Source organism: Sebastes fasciatus, chromosome 19 (assembly GCF_043250625.1).
Source record: "Sebastes fasciatus isolate fSebFas1 chromosome 19, fSebFas1.pri, whole genome shotgun sequence".
NCBI classification, from domain to species: Eukaryota; Metazoa; Chordata; class Actinopteri; order Perciformes; family Sebastidae; genus Sebastes; species Sebastes fasciatus.
The window spans coordinates 8,143,828-8,162,986 of record NC_133813.1 but is presented as its reverse complement, the minus strand read 5'-3'; the positions used below and the strand labels follow the sequence as shown (position 1 = coordinate 8,162,986).

Below are 19,159 nucleotides of genomic sequence, written 5' to 3'. Positions count from 1 at the left end.
GAGCGCCCAGTGTTGCTACGTGATGGTTGCGAGGAGACCGGAGGAGTCGGGTCCATGGCGGGTGACTGGAGTTGTCCTCGGAGGAGATGGACTGTCCGTGTCCTCGTCCTGTCCTTTCTGACGAGGGAGGTAAAGCGTGGAAGAGACTCTGTGGAGGCCGGCTGCTGCTGGACTCACTTTTCTGGACGGCGTTTGGATTTTACGGGAAGCGGATCTTCGGCACGGAGGAGGCGCGGCGGAGAAGTTATTCGGCTTCTGCGGTTGGTCTGCTGGCGTCGGGCTGATTGGACGTGGTTCGTCCTGATTTCGCCGCGATTAGATCGTTGTCCGATGGGGGATGCGTGAGACGAAGACCGTACTCAAGATGAGGTGAGTGGACGGATGATGTTGCTCATATTATGGTTAAGCTAAATATCGCACTTTTTGAGTGAAACAGACTTGACAGCAAGTAAAAAAAAAAAATTAAAAACATAATTCAAAGCAATAAGCACCCACAGCATACAGCCAGCTCTCCTTCCTGCATTTGTCCGTTTAAACTGTGTTGTTTAGCTTGGATAGCAGATTAGGAGCAGGTTAGGTTAGGTGTTCAGCATCAGTTACCATGGTAACCAGGGTAGATCACCATGGTAACTGATGCTGAACACCTAACCTAACTGCTCCAGAGCAGGTTATGTTGGAGATAAGAAGCACCACCTACTGACCAATCAGAGCTTGGTGAGCTATCGTATGATAATATTACACGAATACAAAGTTTAAGCTATAATCCAGGCTTAAAACAACACAGTTTAAACTGACAAATGCAGGAAGGACAGATGGCTTTATGCCGCTTTGAATTATGTTTTTATATTCATGTTTTTACTTGCTCTCAAGTCCATTTCACACCGCTGGAGTCGGGGACGCAGCTGAAAGAAGGCTGAAATAGTCATACATGCCGCATTGCTGTCAAAGGGCATAATAAAATGTAATTTTCTCATTCCAATACACTTCTGAAAGCTTTATATACATCACTGCCCCATCTAGACGACTATAACTGACTTTTGAGTGTTCCATTGAATGAACAAATCTGTTAATTTACGCATTCACACATCAGCAATTGTTTTCTTTTGCCATCTGTCCTTCCAGCATTTGGCAGCTTCAACTGTGTTACTTTTAGCCTGGATTATGTGTTTAACTTCTTCGTATTTGTCTAATATAGTTTGCTCTTGGTTTGTAAAATGTGCCGCTCTGCTGACAGTAGACTTATCCATGTTTGTGATTGGTCAGATGCTTTAAACACCGCCCCTTTCATGTGAACGCGCTCATCGCCAGATTGAGAAACCGTGGGTTGATTTACCGAGTTGATAACCACTTAACGCTTAGCGGGATCTTGTTTGTTTGGGTTAGTTAAGCCAGATAACGAGAAGATAACCTGGGTATGTTGAACTCGCTTCGTAGTACAGACCTTAGTGGGTTAGGCGGGTATTTATAGGAAATTGTTGAGGCGCGGTCCTGCTTCCGAAATTCTGCTGATAGCTTCAATTGTAAAAGGCTGAGTAAGTTTCTAAAACAGTCGGGCATTGTGGTTTTTAGCAAACATTGCTCAAACACAAGTAAATAGTGCATTAGTTGGGGACTATTTTCAGCGGCGGATTAATACACAATTCCTCTGTGATTTACCAGGATTTATGTAATGCTGAACATTACAAAATAGCAACTTGAGCTTTCAGAGTGTCGACGGCACGGGATGGAAGGAGAGAAACAGGATTGAGGGGAAACGTCGTCTTTAATTTGAGAAAGACTTTTTTTTACAATACCGCTGTGGTGAGATATTACCACTAGTGCACTGCTTTCAAAATGCACTGTAAATGAGGTGAAAAAACTGATCATTTTGACTGGTACTTTAAGCATGATTCAGAGTTCCTGTCCTACCTGCATTTGTGTGTGTGTGTGTGTGTGTGTAGCTCTGACTGATTGTGTGGTGTGTATTCTCTGTGCGCTCCGCCTCGATGAGCTCAGAGTCCAGGTGTCACGTTTGATTTGACCGGCGTAATAAAGCGGCGACAGGACCATTTTCTCCCCTGAACCCGAGCCGCTCATTTGGCCCCGGCAACACTTCTACCGCTCCAACACCGGCGGGGCACCGTAATTGGTGTGGACAGACTTAACAAAAAATCACTACGCTATTCCTCTGATTTTCTTATTGGGAGCTACAGTGAAGGTTGTAAAGAGTCTGAACGCGCAGGGCTGATGTTTGGAGTTCGCAGATTTGATAAAGAGCTCGGTGCTTTGCTGAATGAATATGATGCAGTCATATGAAATACATATAGAAGCAAAAATGTGCAATGTGTTGCACACCTGGCTGTGAGAACTGATTCAAATTTGACCGCCTTCAGATGTGGTCTGACTCTGGATGATCCGATCGCATTCTGATTGCAAATACAAATATATATATTAGTGCTGTGAAAGTTAAAGTGGTAATAACACAAATTTGTTTTAACGCCTCTAATTTCCTTACAAGGAACGGCGATATTTAGGTTGAAGCTATCAAACTAGGAAACCTAAGGGATCCATTGGTACCAGATATGTCATACTAGTTTGTCGCAAAGAAGGTTAAAAAACGCTCCAAACTTAGGCTAAATTTTGGTGAGGAAAAACTGGCATGGCCATTTTCAAAGAGGTCCCTTGACCTCTGACCTCAAGATATGTTAATGTAAATGGGTTCTATGGGTACCCATGAGTCTCCCCTTTACAGACACTTTATGATAAACACATGCAGTTTGGGGCAAGTCATAGTCAAGTCAGCACACTGACACACTGACAGCTGTTGTTGCCTGTTGGGCTGCAGTTTGCCATGTTATGATTTGAGCATATTTTTTATGCTAAATGCAGTACCTGTGAGGGTTTCTGGACAATATTTGTCATTGTTTTGTGTCGTTAATTGATTTCCAGTTATAAATATATACAACATTTTCATAAAGCAAGCATATTTACCCACTCCCATGTTGATAAGAGTATTAAATACTTGACAAATCTCCCTTTAAGGTACATTTTGAGCAGATAAAAAAATGTGCGATTAATTTGCGATTAATCGTGAATAACTATTTTAATCGATTGACAGCCCTAATAATGAAATAATAAATGCTGAGTTAATTTACACCCACATGAACAAGTGTTTTTCCTGATCCAGATCATATGTTCGTCCCATGTGGAAGTCTTTCATGTTACAGTTCATTGACTAACCGTTGCATTCCTAAACACATTTGTTGGGTCGGGGATTCAGGTGTGTTATGCTAGTAGCTGCTAATGTAGCCTTTAGCCTCTCGCCTGCAGCAGAGATGAGCATTGGGCTACAGAGGTCTGGTATAAGCTGGCTTCTTTCTAGCTCCAGATTGTTTTCATTGTCAAACTTGCATTCTTCAGCCCTCACCGATGCAGCAACAAAACTTTTTTTTTCACATACTGTATGCAGTAGTACTCCCCCAACACTTGTAAACAGACTCGGCCATGTCTCAGTTTCCAGCCTCCAAACCTGCTATCGACAGGACAGGACAGAGATAACAGCGTCTGTCAAATCTTCTCACGCTGACAACACACAAACAAACATCAAAAGTCTCCTCTCAGCAGCCTGAAATCCATTATTACGGATCAATAGCAGCCTGTGAATATGCAGGAGGTCAGAACAGAAACCCTGAAAACGGACACAAACTGTATTCCCACAGTCTGAAACTGTAAGGCCAAACGCACGCACGCACGCTCGCTCGCTCGCACACACACACATACACACACACACACACACACACACACAGAGTAACTGCTGGTAATCTGTGTCATAAAGCAGGGTCGGGCTCATAAATAATGCAGTGTGTCTGCTTGCAGCAGGATGCGTAAAATGGAAAATATTTAGGTTCAGTCATTCAGATTTTCAGCACAGTTTGACTCTAAGTGGACTCTTCTCATTCTGCTCTGTAACATAAAAGGCACTATAGGATGAGTCTGGTGATATTCTATATTTTTCCTAAAGTCAACAAACCCCATGAAAAGACAAAGACCAGCAATGGCGTGATCATCCTAACGAGTTTTGTGTGTGTGTATCCAAAGTCTGATGTATGTTATTCCTCTTTGCCATGGAGCTCCATTGTTTTCCAAACGCTATTAAAAACATGTTACCATTGAAAAGCCTTCCAGCAGCTCAAAGTGCATAATCCCTCTCTGGCAGGCTTTTAATGTGAAACATCTGTAGTAAGTGTTGATGTTCATTGACAGCAATTTAACAGCGATCGAAAAAAAACGGCAAAGTAGAAGCGTTGTGAATAATGCCAATGAGAACAGTGTTTGTTTTAACCCTCTGAGACCCGCGATCCCGACCAACTTTACTGTCTTTCAGAGGCTGTAGCAGCTAGAGTGAAAAAGAGCGAAGATACAGGTATCATATGAAACTAGAAAACCTAAGGAATCCATTGATACCAACCATGCCACGCCAATAACGCTTCAAATTTAGGCTAAATTTTGGCGAGGAAAGACGGACATGGCCGTATTCAAAGGGGTCCCTTGACCTCTGACCTCAAGATATACGAATGAAAATGGGTTCTAAGGGTACCCACGAGTCTCCCCTTTACAGACATGCCCACTTTATGATAATCACATGCAGCTTTGGGCAAAAACCATGCAGTTTTTTGAATGCAGTATAAATGTGTTATTTTGGCCTATTCTATTAATGATGTGTTTGAATAGTTCTGCATACTGAGGTCCTTAAACAGTCTTGGAATTACATAATTGGGTATATATATTGACAATAACGGTGTTTTTGAGCAGTTTCCAGAACACTAGTGCTCGCCATCCAATCGCCAAAAGATTCCATTCTTGCACAAATCTCCAAAAGTCAAAAGTTTTTCCTTTTTTTCAAAAGCATGGCTTTTTCTATGGTGTTCCTCAAGGTCTTGGTGTCTTAATGTGGTATTTTGGAGGGATTATTGATAGTTTTTATCAATTCTCCAGTGGTAAAAAATGGTTTTATGTATCACCAAATCTGTGAAACAAATGGTATCAACCCAAAAATTACTTAAACAACTTGTGAGACCTAACAGTGCATGGGGATGACCATGATCATTAACTTTTATGATAATGTTTTAAACCCTTTTACACTCTCAAAATGTATTTTAATTTATTTATTTCTGATTTATGACTAGAACAACTTGAAACACAGTGCTGACTGAGCTGCATCTCAAATTAATCTTCAGGTTCCCAGCTTTCACATGATGTACCCCCCTGAAAAGAGACAAAAACGGGTCTATTGTGGGTCTCAGAGGGTTAAAAACAGACACCGAGAGCAGCATGACTCTGATGGAATTAGTGCTGTGGAAATGTACATTATACTGAATTAACCATGTAAACTATTAGAGCACTTCCCCCCTATGGTCTCCGTTTGTGCTGACCACGGCTCCTATTTGTACTCCAGCTTTTATATGAGCTATTCTATTCTAACACTGCTTTGAGCCTCGTTGTCTTTTCATCCATAATTCACTTGGAGTCACAGGCAGCCAGCATCCTCCAACCAAACAATGGACTCCTCCTCTCTCTCTCTCTCTCTCTCTCTCTCTCTCTCTCTCTCGCCTTCCCTCCCTCCATTTTGCCTGGTTAACCCGGCTGCGAGGTGAAGAAGAAGTGAAGTGAGCAGACCGAGGCGGGTCACGCCGAGATTCCCATCAATAATTCATCGGGCCGCTGCTGCCTCTGCTCTTGTGTTCAATTCCCCCGACGATCACATAATACCTCCCCCCCAAAAGAGAGAGAGAAAGAGAGAGAGAGACAGGTCCAAGGGGGGAGAGAGATGGCGAGAAAAAGAAAAAGATTTTAAATCAAGGATAGGAGAAGGAGACACGGAGGAAAAGCTGCAAAGAGACATTTAGACTGACTGATTTGTATTTCTTTTATCATAGTAATAGTGTTAGTGAATACTGTGTGCGTGTACATTTGTTGTCTTTTTCTTCACAATTCTGGCACTTGCATTGTAAACCTTGTAAAAACCTGCTTTGGCAACACTGTACTACATGGCTGGAAGTATGTGGACATCTAAACAGAAACCTCTGTGCCTGAGAAACAGACAGTTTGGGTTTGAAATGTTCTTCTTTTCTAAAGTCAAAGTTAACGTGATTGAGACTGAAGCATTGCGAGTAAATTTGATGCCTACAGAGAAGATCAGAGATTACAGATACAGAGATGGCAACCCAATCGCCAGAAAATTTGTGGACGATGTTGACGTTTCTGAACCAAAAATAGTTTAATAAATGCTAAGGCTGTCAAAGTTAGCGCGATGATAACGTGTTAACGCGATAACAACGTGTTAACACAAATTAGCTTTAGCGTCACTAATTTCTTTAACGCATTAACGCAAGTTGTGATTTTTAGGTTGTAGGGCTCAGTTTTAAAGTTAGAGTGAAGATACTGGCATCATATGGAACTAAAAAAACAAAGTAATCTATTGGTACCAACCATGTCATAGTAGCTTGTCGTGAAGGAGGTTAAATAACGCTCCAAACATACGCTAAATTTTGGTGGAAAAACTGGCATGGCCACTTTCAAAGGGGTCCCTTAATCTCCATGTTGATAAGAGTATTAAATACTTGACAAATCTCCCTTTAAGGTTCATTTTGAACAGATACAAAATGTGTGATTCATTTGCGATTATTCGTGATTAACTATGGACCATCATGCGATTAATCCATCCATCCATCCATCTTCAACCGCTTATCCGGGATCGGGTCGCGGGGGCAACAGCTCCAGCAGGGGACCCCAAACTTCCCTTTCCCGGGCCACATTAACCAGCTCTGACTGGGGGATCCCGAGGCGTTCCCAGGCCAGAGTAGAGATATAATCTCTCCATCTAGTCCTGGGTCTTCCCCGTGGTCTCCTCCCAGCTGGTCGTGCCTGGAACACCTCCCAAGGGAGGCGCCCAGGAGGCATCCTTGCTAGATGCCCGAACCACCTCAACTGGCTCCTTTCGACGCAAAGGAGCAAGGACTCTACTCCGAGTCCCTCACGGATGACTGAGCTTCTTACCCTATCTCTAAGGGAGACGCCAGCCACCCTCCTGAGGAAACCCATTTCGGCCGCTTGCACCCGCGACCTCGTTCTTTCGGTCATGACCCAACCCTCATGACCATAGGTGAGAGTAGGAACGAAGATTGAACGGTAGATCGAGAGCTTTGCCTTCCGGCTCAGCTCTCTTTTCGTCACAACGGTGCGGTAAAGCGAATGCAATACCGCCCCTGCTGCTCCGATTCTCCGACCAATCTCACGTTCCATCGTCCCCTCACTCGCGAACAAGACCCCGAGATACTTAAACTCCTTCACTTGGGGTAAGGACTCATTCCCTACCCGGAGTAGGCAAACCACCGGTTTCCTGCTGAGAACCATGGCCTCAGATTTAGAGGTGCTGATTCTCATCCCGACTGCGTCACACTCGGCTGCGAACCGATCCAGTGAGTGCTGGAGGTCGCAGACCGATGATGCCAACAGGACCACATCATCTGCAAAAAGCAGCGATGAGATCCTCAGCACACCGATCTGCAAACCCTCCTCCACCCGACTACGCCTCGATATCCTGTCCATGAATATCACGAACAGGATTGGTGACAAAGCGCAGCCCTGGCGGAGGCCAACCCCCACCGGAAACGAGTCCGACTTATTGCCGAGGATCCGAACACAGCTCTCGCTTTGGGCGTACAGGGATTGGATGGCCCTGAGAAGTGCCCCCCTCACCCCATACTCCCGCAGCACCCCCCACAGTATCTCCCGGGGGACCCGGTCATATGCCTTCTCCAAGTCCACAAAACACATGTAGACTGGATGGGCATACTCCCAGGCCCCCTCCAGGATCCTTGCGAGAGTGAAAAGCTGGTCCGTTGTTCCACGGCCAGGACGGAATCCGCATTGTTCCTCTTCGATCTGAGGTTCGACTATCGGCCGAACCCTCCTTTCCAGCACCTTGGAGTAGACTTTACCAGGGAGGCTGAGCAGTGTGATACCCCTGTAATTGGCACACACTCTCTGGTCCCCCTTTTTGAAAAGGGGAACCACCACCCCGGTCTGCCACTCCTTAGGCACTGTCACCGACTTCCACGCGGTGTTGAAGAGACGTGTCATCCAAGACAGCCCCTCCCCACCCAGAGCCTTCAGCATTTCTGGGCGGATCTCATCAACCCCCGGGGCTTTGCCACTGTGGAGTTGTTTGACTACCTCAGTGACTTCCACCAGGGTAATTGATGATGGTCCCCCATCAGCTTCCAGCTCTGCCTCTACCATAGAGGGCGTATTGGTCGGATTCAGAAGTTCCTCAAAGTGCTCCTTCCACCGCCCGATTACCTCCTCAGTTGAGGTCAACAGTGTCCCATCCTTACTGTACACAGCTTGGATGGTTCCCCGTTTCCCCCTCCTAAGGTGCCGGATGGTTTTCCAGAAGCACTTTGGTGCCGACCGAAAGTCCTTCTCCATGGCTGCTCCGAACTCCTCCCACACCCGCTGCTTTGCCTCCGTCACGGCAGTGGCTGCTGCTCTTCGGGCCCGTCGGTACCCTGCAACTGCCTCCGGAGACCTCCGAGATAACATATCCCGGAAGGCCTCCTTCTTCAGTCGATTAATGGTGTTTAAATATTTTAATCGATTGACCGCCCCAGTAATGCCATAGAAATGTTGAACGTTCAACAGTGTAGTGAGTCCTTGGCAGGCAGAAATAACCCAAACATCACAACCATATGTGATTCCAAAACCATGGGCATTAATCAGTTTGGAACCTGGCTGCAGGGATTGTTTTGTTTTGCCATAACCAGTCAGCAGTGATGGATTTATCCCATCATCGACAATATAAGTCGACACCATAGTGGTTTCCACGAGTTTTATTACAATGACTTAACAAAATGTTGTCATACACGCTTGTTGACATTTTTTGCGGCAGTTTTTGTCGCTGGTTAACATTTCTCGGAAGATGACCATTCTTATTCCCGTCTATGAAGCTCTGTTTGGTTTATTGTTTCTCCACTTGGGGAAACAGCCTTTTGAAGAGCACAATAACAGACTTTTATGAAACACTGAAGACATCTGAGATGCAGATGATGATTCAGAGGTCTGGAACCAGGCTAAAAGGGCCTATGGCCCAAACCACGAAAAGAATCCCCAGACCAAGTAGCCTACACAAAAATATATAGACAGGGGTGTCCACATCGGCCATATAGTGTATTCGTAGTCATGCCAATAAAGCAAAATTCAATTATGAATTTGACAGGGAAAGAAATCAGATAAAAAAACCTATCTACCTATCGAAGTATACAACAATTCAGAACTTGTGTATCTATTTTTATAAAAAGAACAAAACAAACAAAGGACAAGAACAGTCCACAGTCCCATTTATGGCTGTTCACTGTTTGACAATAGCCATATTCACCTCTGTGGTGCGCTGCCAGCAGACCTTGCAAGACTTTCATTGGATCTGTGGAGCCCACACAACAGACTTCACTCTTCCTGGACATCCATATATGAGCCAACTTAGCCAACTCAGAGTATACTGTAGTTAACAAGAACATGTATATACGAGTATTCTGAACAAATGAATAAATCAAATGAACGTTTCTCTAACTCCAGAAACGATGACTCCAAAAGTGGAAATCTGACACTCATGCAAACAAACTTTGAGGAAATCTAACATCTAGTTTTGCTGGATCTTAGCTCTGACTTCAATACAGTAGATCATGGGATGCTCATTGACAGCTCTGTCCATTATTAGTTGAAAAGAAAACATTTCAGTGGCCATTTGTGAAAGTAATTAAGAGAGGAAGAAACCGATCTAGAGGGAGAGGAAATGAACTGATAAAGAGAAACTAAAAGAAGCAAAAGAGGAATGTGATGGGATTCAGCACATCATTTTATAATCATTCATCTTTTCATTGTTGTGTGAATGTGCAGGACATTAATGTGGAAAATGTAACGGCAAGAGAAAAAGCTAAATATATCCCTGTCTCCCAGCTCTCTCATTTCTTTGCTGCCTCTCCTCTCTGCTCGTCTCAGGGTCAGGGGAATATTTGCTCCGTCCATTGTCTGAGTGTTGCAGCTCTGACCTCTGACCTCAGCTCTATTGGCTGCTTGTAGCGTTGTTGATCTAGGAATTGAGGCTCCTTCTGTTCGTACAATCATTTTAAAGTCACCGTGGAGAGAAGAGAGAGCGCGCTGAAATGAGCAAAATGTAATGCCTGGCAAAAATAAAAAATAAATAAATAAAGCAACTAAAATGAGTAGAAAAAGATACTGCAAGGAGTATCTTCACAACAACCAGATGTGTTAGCATGTTTCTGACGTAAAAAACCTGGACAATATTGACCCATTCTCTGTGAAACCGCAGGATGCCAATTACAGTTCCAGAGTCAAGCTGGAAGAAAGAAAGCAATTCATATTTCTGCTCTTAGAAATATCTTTAACGCGGAGGCGTCCTGACTCCAGCAGTATGTGTTTAGCCTAGCTTAGCACAGAGACTGGACACGTGGGAAACTGCTTGCTTAACTCCATCAAGAGAAAACTGTCTGATTTACATGTTGTTTCATGTTATCTAACAAGCTAGTCACTAATCGTTCTTGTCAGCTGGGTTTTGCTGCCAGTAGTGCCTCCAGTCTTTTTGTTAAGATAGGCTATTGTTCCTATCTTTGTACTGTTGTTGCTAAAATCAGGGGAGGGAAACTCTGTGGCATATAAATGCAGATTTGATACAAAATTTATCAAAAATGCAGAAGTGAATATTTAAAATTCCTGACTTTAAAGTTGTCCAACGGCCAGCCGCTGACTTCATCCCGCTATTAGCCGTGTTTCTGTATCTTAATAGCTACCAAACCACCCAAATGTCTTATTTTTGCATTTCTATTTCAACTTCAAAGATACATCATGGAAATCAGGCAGAGTAAACAATTGTTAGTGTTTACATTTTGCTTGAGCGAACTCATCTAACCGAAAATCTAACATTTTTACCGTATCAATTTAGATATTTTCTAAAGTAAAAGTCTCTAGAAGTGTATGATTGAACTTTTTCCCATATTCTAGTGTCGCAATAAATAGCAATATCGAATCGCAATACTTAAAAATCATCTAAAACTCAGGTAGCCTGCTGTAACTATTGGCACTAGTATATTAATCAATTGGCTTCCCAACCCTAATAGTGATTTACGGTTGGATTCGTAGATGCTCTGCCTTTTTAAAAAAGAAAACAGTAACACACAAACAGCAGCCGGCGAGTGTTTTTCATTATGAGAGGGAAAGCAGATGAGTGCAGCTCCATCAGACAACGGTACGAGTACGAGCTCTGTTCAGTGTGTATCTGCACGCTGACATTTCACAACACACGGGGAAACAAAGATCACATGAACGCTCCTCTGCTCTGCTCCGGCTCCACCCTCCATCCACCGTCACCTCATGTCACTTACTATTAACATACATCGTCAAATACCAGCCCCTAAAAATCAAAGAAACCTTACTAAAATAACAGCCACATCCTGCAGAGATAATGTGAACACATGAGGATCTGAGCTGGACCAAATCCACTGACCGAATCTAGGCTAATTAAATGCAAAATTCCAATCAATGTTTTGGAGAATCAGCTGTCCGCGCTGGGATGTTTGGATCTCCATTAATTGGGGGAAAAAAGGAAAAAGAAACCGCCACCTATCTGCAGTGATTATTCTTTACAAGAATCTATTCAGCGAAGACTGTTCAGCCACTTGAAACCATGTTACATTTACACCACGAATAAAGCCACATTATAATGTCAGAACAACTTAAAAGGATACCGAACAGATGTTACGAGCAAACACTGGAATATGATGCAGCCACCAAAATATCAGACACTACACCAGGATGTGTCAGATGAAACCATGGCAGATATAAGACTTTAGAATATGATCTGATCTCGTTAAACGCACTATGAAAACACCACAAACACGCTGAGAACATGAAGGTATAATGTAGGAATATTATAGAGATATGATAGGAAATATAATAAATGGGTTCATAAAAAGTTATTATGGAGATCCTGTTGAAAAAAAAACAGTTTAAATGTTGTTTTAGGAATATTATATATTGCAGGAAAAATAGTGTTGTTTGTTTATATTCACTAATAGGTAGTAATAAAGTTAAATAAAGTAATACTGAATACACATAAAGACCCCATGAGCGTAAAATATATACAATTTGGATGATATTTGAAAAGTACCTATACAAAAATATTACAGGAATCAATTTAGTATTCAATGCTTAGTAGAATACCAAATATATCTTCACTATAAATAAACTAAATTAACTTTACATAATTTGGAATATACTGCATACTGTCACTTATTTGTTATTTCTATATATATATTTTCTTCTTATTTCTGATCTCTGTCTGTTTCTAGTGCTGTTGTAATGCTCAATATTTTATCACGGGTAATGAGGTTAATTCTAAGATTATTACAGAATTATTATAGTCATTTGATATAAACCATAATTACTCTTCATTTAGGAATATTTTAGGAATGGTATGGTGCACCGTAAACTCCACACAGGTTGTGTCCATTAAATGAAAAGTACATTTTTATTGTGTTTTTTTTTATCATTTAGATTTGTCATTTTCTATATGTTGTCATTTTGTCATGTGTTTTATTAAAAATGTGACACAAGTGTGTTTTATTATTATAAGAGGACACACAGGTATGATACAAATTTAAATAACACATCATGTGTACCGGTGTTAAAAGAATCTATTTCAATTTCAACTGACTTGCTTTGACCAGGACATATATACATGACAATAAGAATTTTTATTTTTTATTTTTTTATAAATAATTGTTTTGTTTTTTTAGCCAAAAAAGTATGATATTTCTTTTAACCCATAAAGGAGCATTTAATCCTTGAGTTTATCTAAAAATTTTGAAATGTATTGGTTTTTACTGGACAGCAATTAATATAATGACATTTCTCATTCTACATCATTTCAAATATTTGTTGACTAAATTAATTCTACATTCTTTATAACAACCAGCCTATTTGCCAGCATTTTTAAATAATTACCATTTAATTAAAAACAAAAAGTAACATATACAGCATGCCTCACACAGTCACACACTTATGAAAAGCCCACTAAATATTAAGTAAACACACTTTAGGTACTATATGATAGGACCTTATTGACAATAAAGTCAAACTCAGACTATATTATCTATATTTACAGTAAAACACTCTCCAACGAAGAGCATGTTTCTCCAAAATGTAAACTGTCCATGAAATTAGAAAAACTGCTTTGTTTCAAGCTTCATGACAATAATTTATTTTTTTATAAATAATTGGGTTTTCGAGGGTTTTTTTTAGCCAAAGAAGTAAAGAAGTAGTCTTTTTCAATCCACAAAGGAACATTATCTTACTGGAAAATGTTATAATTCATTGTTTTTTACTGGACAGCAATTAATATAATCAAGTTTTAGCCTGCTATTTGGCAGCATTTTTCTTTTTAAATAATGACTATTTAATTAAAAAAACAATGTAACATGCATCATCACTCACCACCACACTCAGCAATTATCTAATCTGTATAGCCTACAGTATGATTTTGCCTATATATTTTCAAACCTCTTGTCTTCACAAAGATATATGTTTGAATACATAAACATGTAAAATACTGGACTAAGTCTTTTTCTCAAGTGCATGAACCGGTTAAATAAGTGAAATAGTGATAGTGAAGCTTTAAAACTGGAAAATAATTTTGATATTCTAGTGATGTTTCAAAATATCCTAACACAGGTCTATAGGCTCATTCGAGAAATGCTAAAATCTATTTAATCTTACTGTTAGCCACCTCTACCTGTATTACAATAAGGTGTTTGGAACCTGACCTCATAACATGGATTCAAATGTTTTGGAGTTTTATGAGATAACTCAATGAACTGAAGAGTTAAGACTGATCATTTATTGATTGAGAAACTTCTTCTACTTTTAAAAAATATACTTTTTTTAAAAAAAGACGACTGTCTGATGATTTTCTCGACTCATGAAAAGTCCACTTCGGTTCCAAAAGCTCTTTGTGCAATAAGGTTATTCACCACTTTCTTTAAACACTTACACCTACATGCTGCCCTCCTCCTGTTTTGTTTTAATCTGCCTTTTGTTTTTATTATCTGTGTTACTGAATGTATTTGGTTTCTTTGAATATTTTTTCTGTTTTTATCTGAAAATCATTACATTAAGGCAGCTAGAAACTGCTTTAAAAATTGTGCAAATGAGCTGAACTCCTGTTTTCTTTATACTGATTTACACTGTAAGAAGATATCCCAAACTCTAACAATAATTCAGGTGAATGTAGAGTTAATTTTCACTTTTGCAGACTATCAAGTTGAATTCAAACATGCAGTTCCTTCACGTAATATCAGGCTTACAATACTCAGCATTACCATCAAAAACACCTCTGTTAAATACATTAAATGTGATCAAATCTCACTTTAAACTCACCGCAGACAAACTAAACACCACAGCATCTCTGTTCGTGCAATATTCCTGAAGAACTGAATAAAATCCACTCTCATAAGAAGCCACCTGATCCTTTTTTGTTTAACACGGCTCGGTCTCTGCTGCTGCTGCTGCTGTCCCCTGCAGACAATAGAGGCTTGTTGTTGGGACAGACACCAGGTTCCTCACTAGAGGGGGCACCAGACCCACTGATGCTACAACCCTTCATGTTTATGTCACAGCCGTCTGATCACTTCAAGCTCCTGCACAATCAAACACAAATCCTCCTTTCGACCCTCTCCGCCTGCTGTGAATGCTTCCTCACACCTCTCTCCCTGCTAATGCCAGAATAATACGACAAGCCTTTAACAGGCTAATGACAGCAACAGCACCAGCTGAATAAAAACTAAAATAAAAAAGCATGGTGCCACTAAGTAAACATGTTTACCCCTTGAAGTTTAATAGATTATTTCTTAAATTTTGTGAAAAAATTTCCAAATATAAATAATTATTTTTTTAAATTAAAGCACTGCCCTTTTTCATCTTTTCTTATTTTTTTTTTACTTATTTTGTATTGCAGTTTCAGCAACTTATACAATCATCATAACATTCTTTACCACTATATTTTCATTTTACAGCTGTCTCTTTGTTTTTAACACAAAATTTCACAACTTAAAACAAGGGGGAGAGAGAAAACATAAAAAAACAAAACAAGACTTCATCTTAAACTGTAATTTCAATTGAATTCTTTTCTTATTTTTTAACGGGTTATTCTATTTATAAGCCTCAATGTGGGTAGCTGAATAGTGATTTTTTTTTTTAAAAAGTGCAGTGTTTTTTCTCCTCTATATCATACAGGGACAGGAAAATAAAATAAAGTGACAGCACAGTACAGAGAGAAGGGACTGTTGGAGTTGGAGGGAAATCCCTGTGAGTGACCTTGTCATTTCCTATCGATTTCTTTTTTGTTATTGATCAATAATGGTAATCACAACACCAGTGATTCTAAATGAAATTCCAAAGTTGGAGTGCAGGAAAAAGGAGCCACGAGGAAACACCAAAACAAAGCCAGCAAAAGATAAAAAAAAAAAAAAAGACAGTAGGGGGAAATATATATATTTTTTTGTGATTTAAATTCCAAAAAACACCAGCATGGCATTGCACTTTTTTTCTTTTCTTACCTGCCAGTCTGAGGGCCGACATCCTCTGAAACTCTGGCTCCTGCAGCCACTTCCACATCCTCCTGAAGGTCTCCCGGCCTGACTTTAGTTTACTCCAGGGTTTGGGGTTCCTCAGGAGGTCCGACAGGGTCCCCTGGGAGCGGCACAGCACCCTCTGGGCGAAGATGGCCTGGGGGATGCTGTACCTCTTCAGCTCCGCCGTGATCCTCTGCGCCACCTCCTTGGTGTTGATCTCCTCCAGCTGACCAGAGTTGCTGCCGGTCACCCCCTGATGCGAACCCGAGGAGGAGGGCGTTCTTTCCCGCGTGGAAGCCAACACGGGCCCGTGGGATGGAGACTGGAGGTGGGGGTGTTGAGGGTGGGGGTGCTGGGGGTGGGACACGGTAACAGGATGGTGGTGCATGCCGTTCAAGTGCGGCATCATCCCGGCTGCAGGACCACCAACGAGGCCTCGGTGCTGGTGGTGGTGGTGGTGGTGTGGGTCCCCGGCTCTGGCCAGCATGGAGGCGGCGTCGAAGTTCAGCATCTTGTCGTGGCCTCCTCCGTGCGTCGCGGCGCCGTAGTTGTGGAGCCCCTGCTGGGTGTTGTGTATGGACCCCAGGCTGTTCCCCAGCACCGGGGACAAGCTCTGACCCATCCCGGACATGTGGTCCTTGTGGTACGGACCGTACAGGTTGTTCATGCCCGGCAGCACGCCTCGGTCGTCGCGCATCAGAGTGAAGCTCCCGCTCACGTTCCCGGCGGAGAGCCGCTGCTGGTGCTGGTGGAGGTGGTGGTGGTGGTGGTGGTGGAACTTGTCCGACACGGTGGAGATGGGCGGCAGCGGCTGAAGCGGCGTTAAGGTGGTGTAGGTGCCGCTCATACCCATGCCTGGAGAGGAGGAGGAGGCGTCGCACGGTACGCTCATGGCGTGGTGCAGCGGCAGCGACAGCTCCGGACGGTACTCCCCACCGCCGCCACCGCCGCCGCCGCTGCTGCTGACACCACCGCCGTCCAGGATGCTAGCCATGCCGGACACCATGGCGGAGCGGGATGACGCGGCGGCAGCAGCGGCCAGGTCCTGGTGTATCCGCAGAGTGGCCGCCGCTGCTGCCGCTGCCGCCGAGCCGCGGTGGTGGTGGTGGTGGTGGTGCGGGCTGTGGCTGCTCATCAGGTCCACGTCAGGCACCACGGAGCTCACGGCCACCCCGCCGTGCAGGCTGCCCAAACCCTCCATTGTCATGTCCGTGTTCATGGCATAGGCGTCCAGGTCCTTGGCCAGGCATCTATAGGCGTTAGTGTAGGCAGTCTTCATTCATCTGTCCTCTCTGTCCATCGGGGCGAGCGGAATTATGTCTTCTCCTCCTTTCTCCTCTCCTCCCTCTCCTCTCCGGGATGGGTCAGTATATTCCTCCTTCACTTCCTCGGTTGTTTCCCCGTCCTCCTCCTCCTATAATAAGGCCTCTCCAGCTCGGTGTCTTTGTGTATTGTCCCCCCAGTATAGGTGCACATTTAATAAAAAAAAAAAAAAAAAGCCAGTGTGTTTTTTTTTTATCTCGATCGTACCTCGGGCCTGTGCGGTGGCTCCCCCATATCCAGCCCTCTCCTCCTCCTGCGTTACTCTGCTGCTCACACAGGAGCTGTCCACGGTCCCCTAGCAGACCGCTCAACCACACCTGCTGCTGGGAGGAGGAGGAGGATGGAGGCTCTGAGTGACGGTGCAGAGGGCCAATCAGAGAGGCTCGTCATCCCTGTAGGGGATGGAGAGGGAGTGATTTTTTTTTTATTTAAAAATTACAGTATACATCAAGGGTGCCCAAACTTTTCCCTTCGAGGGCCAAAACTGGAACTCAATGGAGGGCCACGGGCCAAAATTAAACACCTATTGTATTGTATTGTATTGTTAACCCTCCTGTTGTCTTCGGGTCAACCCGTTTTCAAACTTCATTATATCATAAATATGGATGTCTTTTACCTAATTGCCCCGAAATTACATGGATGGTTCCCTTATATGGTCTTTGCGAGAGAGAGAAATAATAATGACCACTACTTTTGTTGCAGTATGGGTACTTTATCCAAAATTATAGCCCCTGTGGTGTTCATGTGCAATGTGTCACACTGTCATTAAACATTTTTTGTAATATTCTGACTAAACTTTGACATATACCGGTCTGTGATAATCCATCAACATTATTCCTCCAATTTTGAGTATAGTCCAAATAATTCATAATTTCTGCATTTTTTCCAAAAAAAATGAGGTTTAATTTCATATAAATTAGGTTTATTGACCATGAATTCTCAAAAAAGTGTAAAACTTGTGGTAATGAGTTGGAATGAAGTTGGCCAAAAAGGTGTAATACAGAATTGGGTGATAATTTATAATGTATGCTTTAAAAACAGTCAAACCAGACCGGGTCAATTTTGACCCGGGAAGACAAAAGTTGCATGGTCGACGGGAAGACAACAGGAGGGTTAAGATGCAAAATGGTACTAGGATCCCAAGCTCCCATGTATACTGCATTAAAAAAACTGCATGTTTTCCCCAAAACTGCATAGGATTATTATAAAGTGGGCATATCTGTAAAGTGGAGACTCGTGGGTACCCTTAGAACCCATTTTCAGTCACATATCTTGAGGTCAGAGGTCAAGAGATCCCTTGACAAATGGCCATGCCAGTTTTTCCTCACCACAATTTAGTGTTTTGAGTTTAGCCTCTTTCCTGACAAGTTAACATGACATGATTGGTATAATGGAGTCCTTAGGTTTTCTAGTTTCATACGATGCCAATATCTTCTAACCATAAACCCGAGCCTGGTACGGCCTCCAAAAGACAGTAAAGTCGGTTGGGTCTTTTAATCAAAAAAAAATGGCGGGCCATCTCAACCCTTATGAAATATATTTTATAATATTTAATAGTTTATTGATGTTGTGTGTATTTCTGTTCTCAAGTATGGTTTATTATGCAATATTTTTATACTTGGCGAAGGTTGTCTGGCACCTCAGGGATGCAATCCTAGTGTTTCTGTGTACGGTTGATGTATTCAAGATTCCAGATTCCAGATTCACTTTATTGTCATTTCACTGAGTATTTGCATACACAGAAGGAAACTAAATATCTTTTCTCCCAGCTCCCATCAGTGCATTAAAATGAATAGAATAAATAAGTATTACAATTAACAATACCTAAAAATAACAATAGAAGAATAAAATAAGTAAATGTTTCAGACAAAATTCATACAATTTGCAGTCATACTCCCAATTTGCAGTCGTGTTTAGCAGCAGAAAAAAAGTGCATTTATGTCCATAGTAAAGTGCTGTTTTGCATTGCTGTTCCAAAAATTGTCTTTGACATGTGACTAGCTTTAAAAACTGTTTCTGTGTTGATGCTGGGGGGTTGGATGTGAGTGTGTGTGTGTGTGTATTTGCTTCCTAAAGAAGGGGATCAGCCCATTTAAACAGCTAAATGTCAGCATTTAAAGAAAAGGAATTACAGAGATGTCATATATAAAGAACCT

At 42.2% G+C, this 19,159-nt stretch overlaps 1 protein-coding gene across 2 annotated transcripts in view; it reads right to left on the bottom strand.

Annotated features, from left to right (window-relative positions):
• The window catches only part of onecut2 (one cut homeobox 2), a 40,586-nt gene extending 23,295 nt beyond the window's left edge, over window positions 1-17,291 (bottom strand). For both annotated transcript variants that reach the window (XM_074616984.1, XM_074616985.1), the window contains exon 1: window positions 15,666-17,291. In XM_074616984.1, the coding sequence (XP_074473085.1) occupies window positions 15,666-16,959 (1,294 nt within the window). In that variant the 5' untranslated portion in view covers window positions 16,960-17,291. The remainder of the gene's footprint in view (window positions 1-15,665) is intronic.
• Window positions 17,292-19,159: the final 1,868 nt, after the last annotated feature.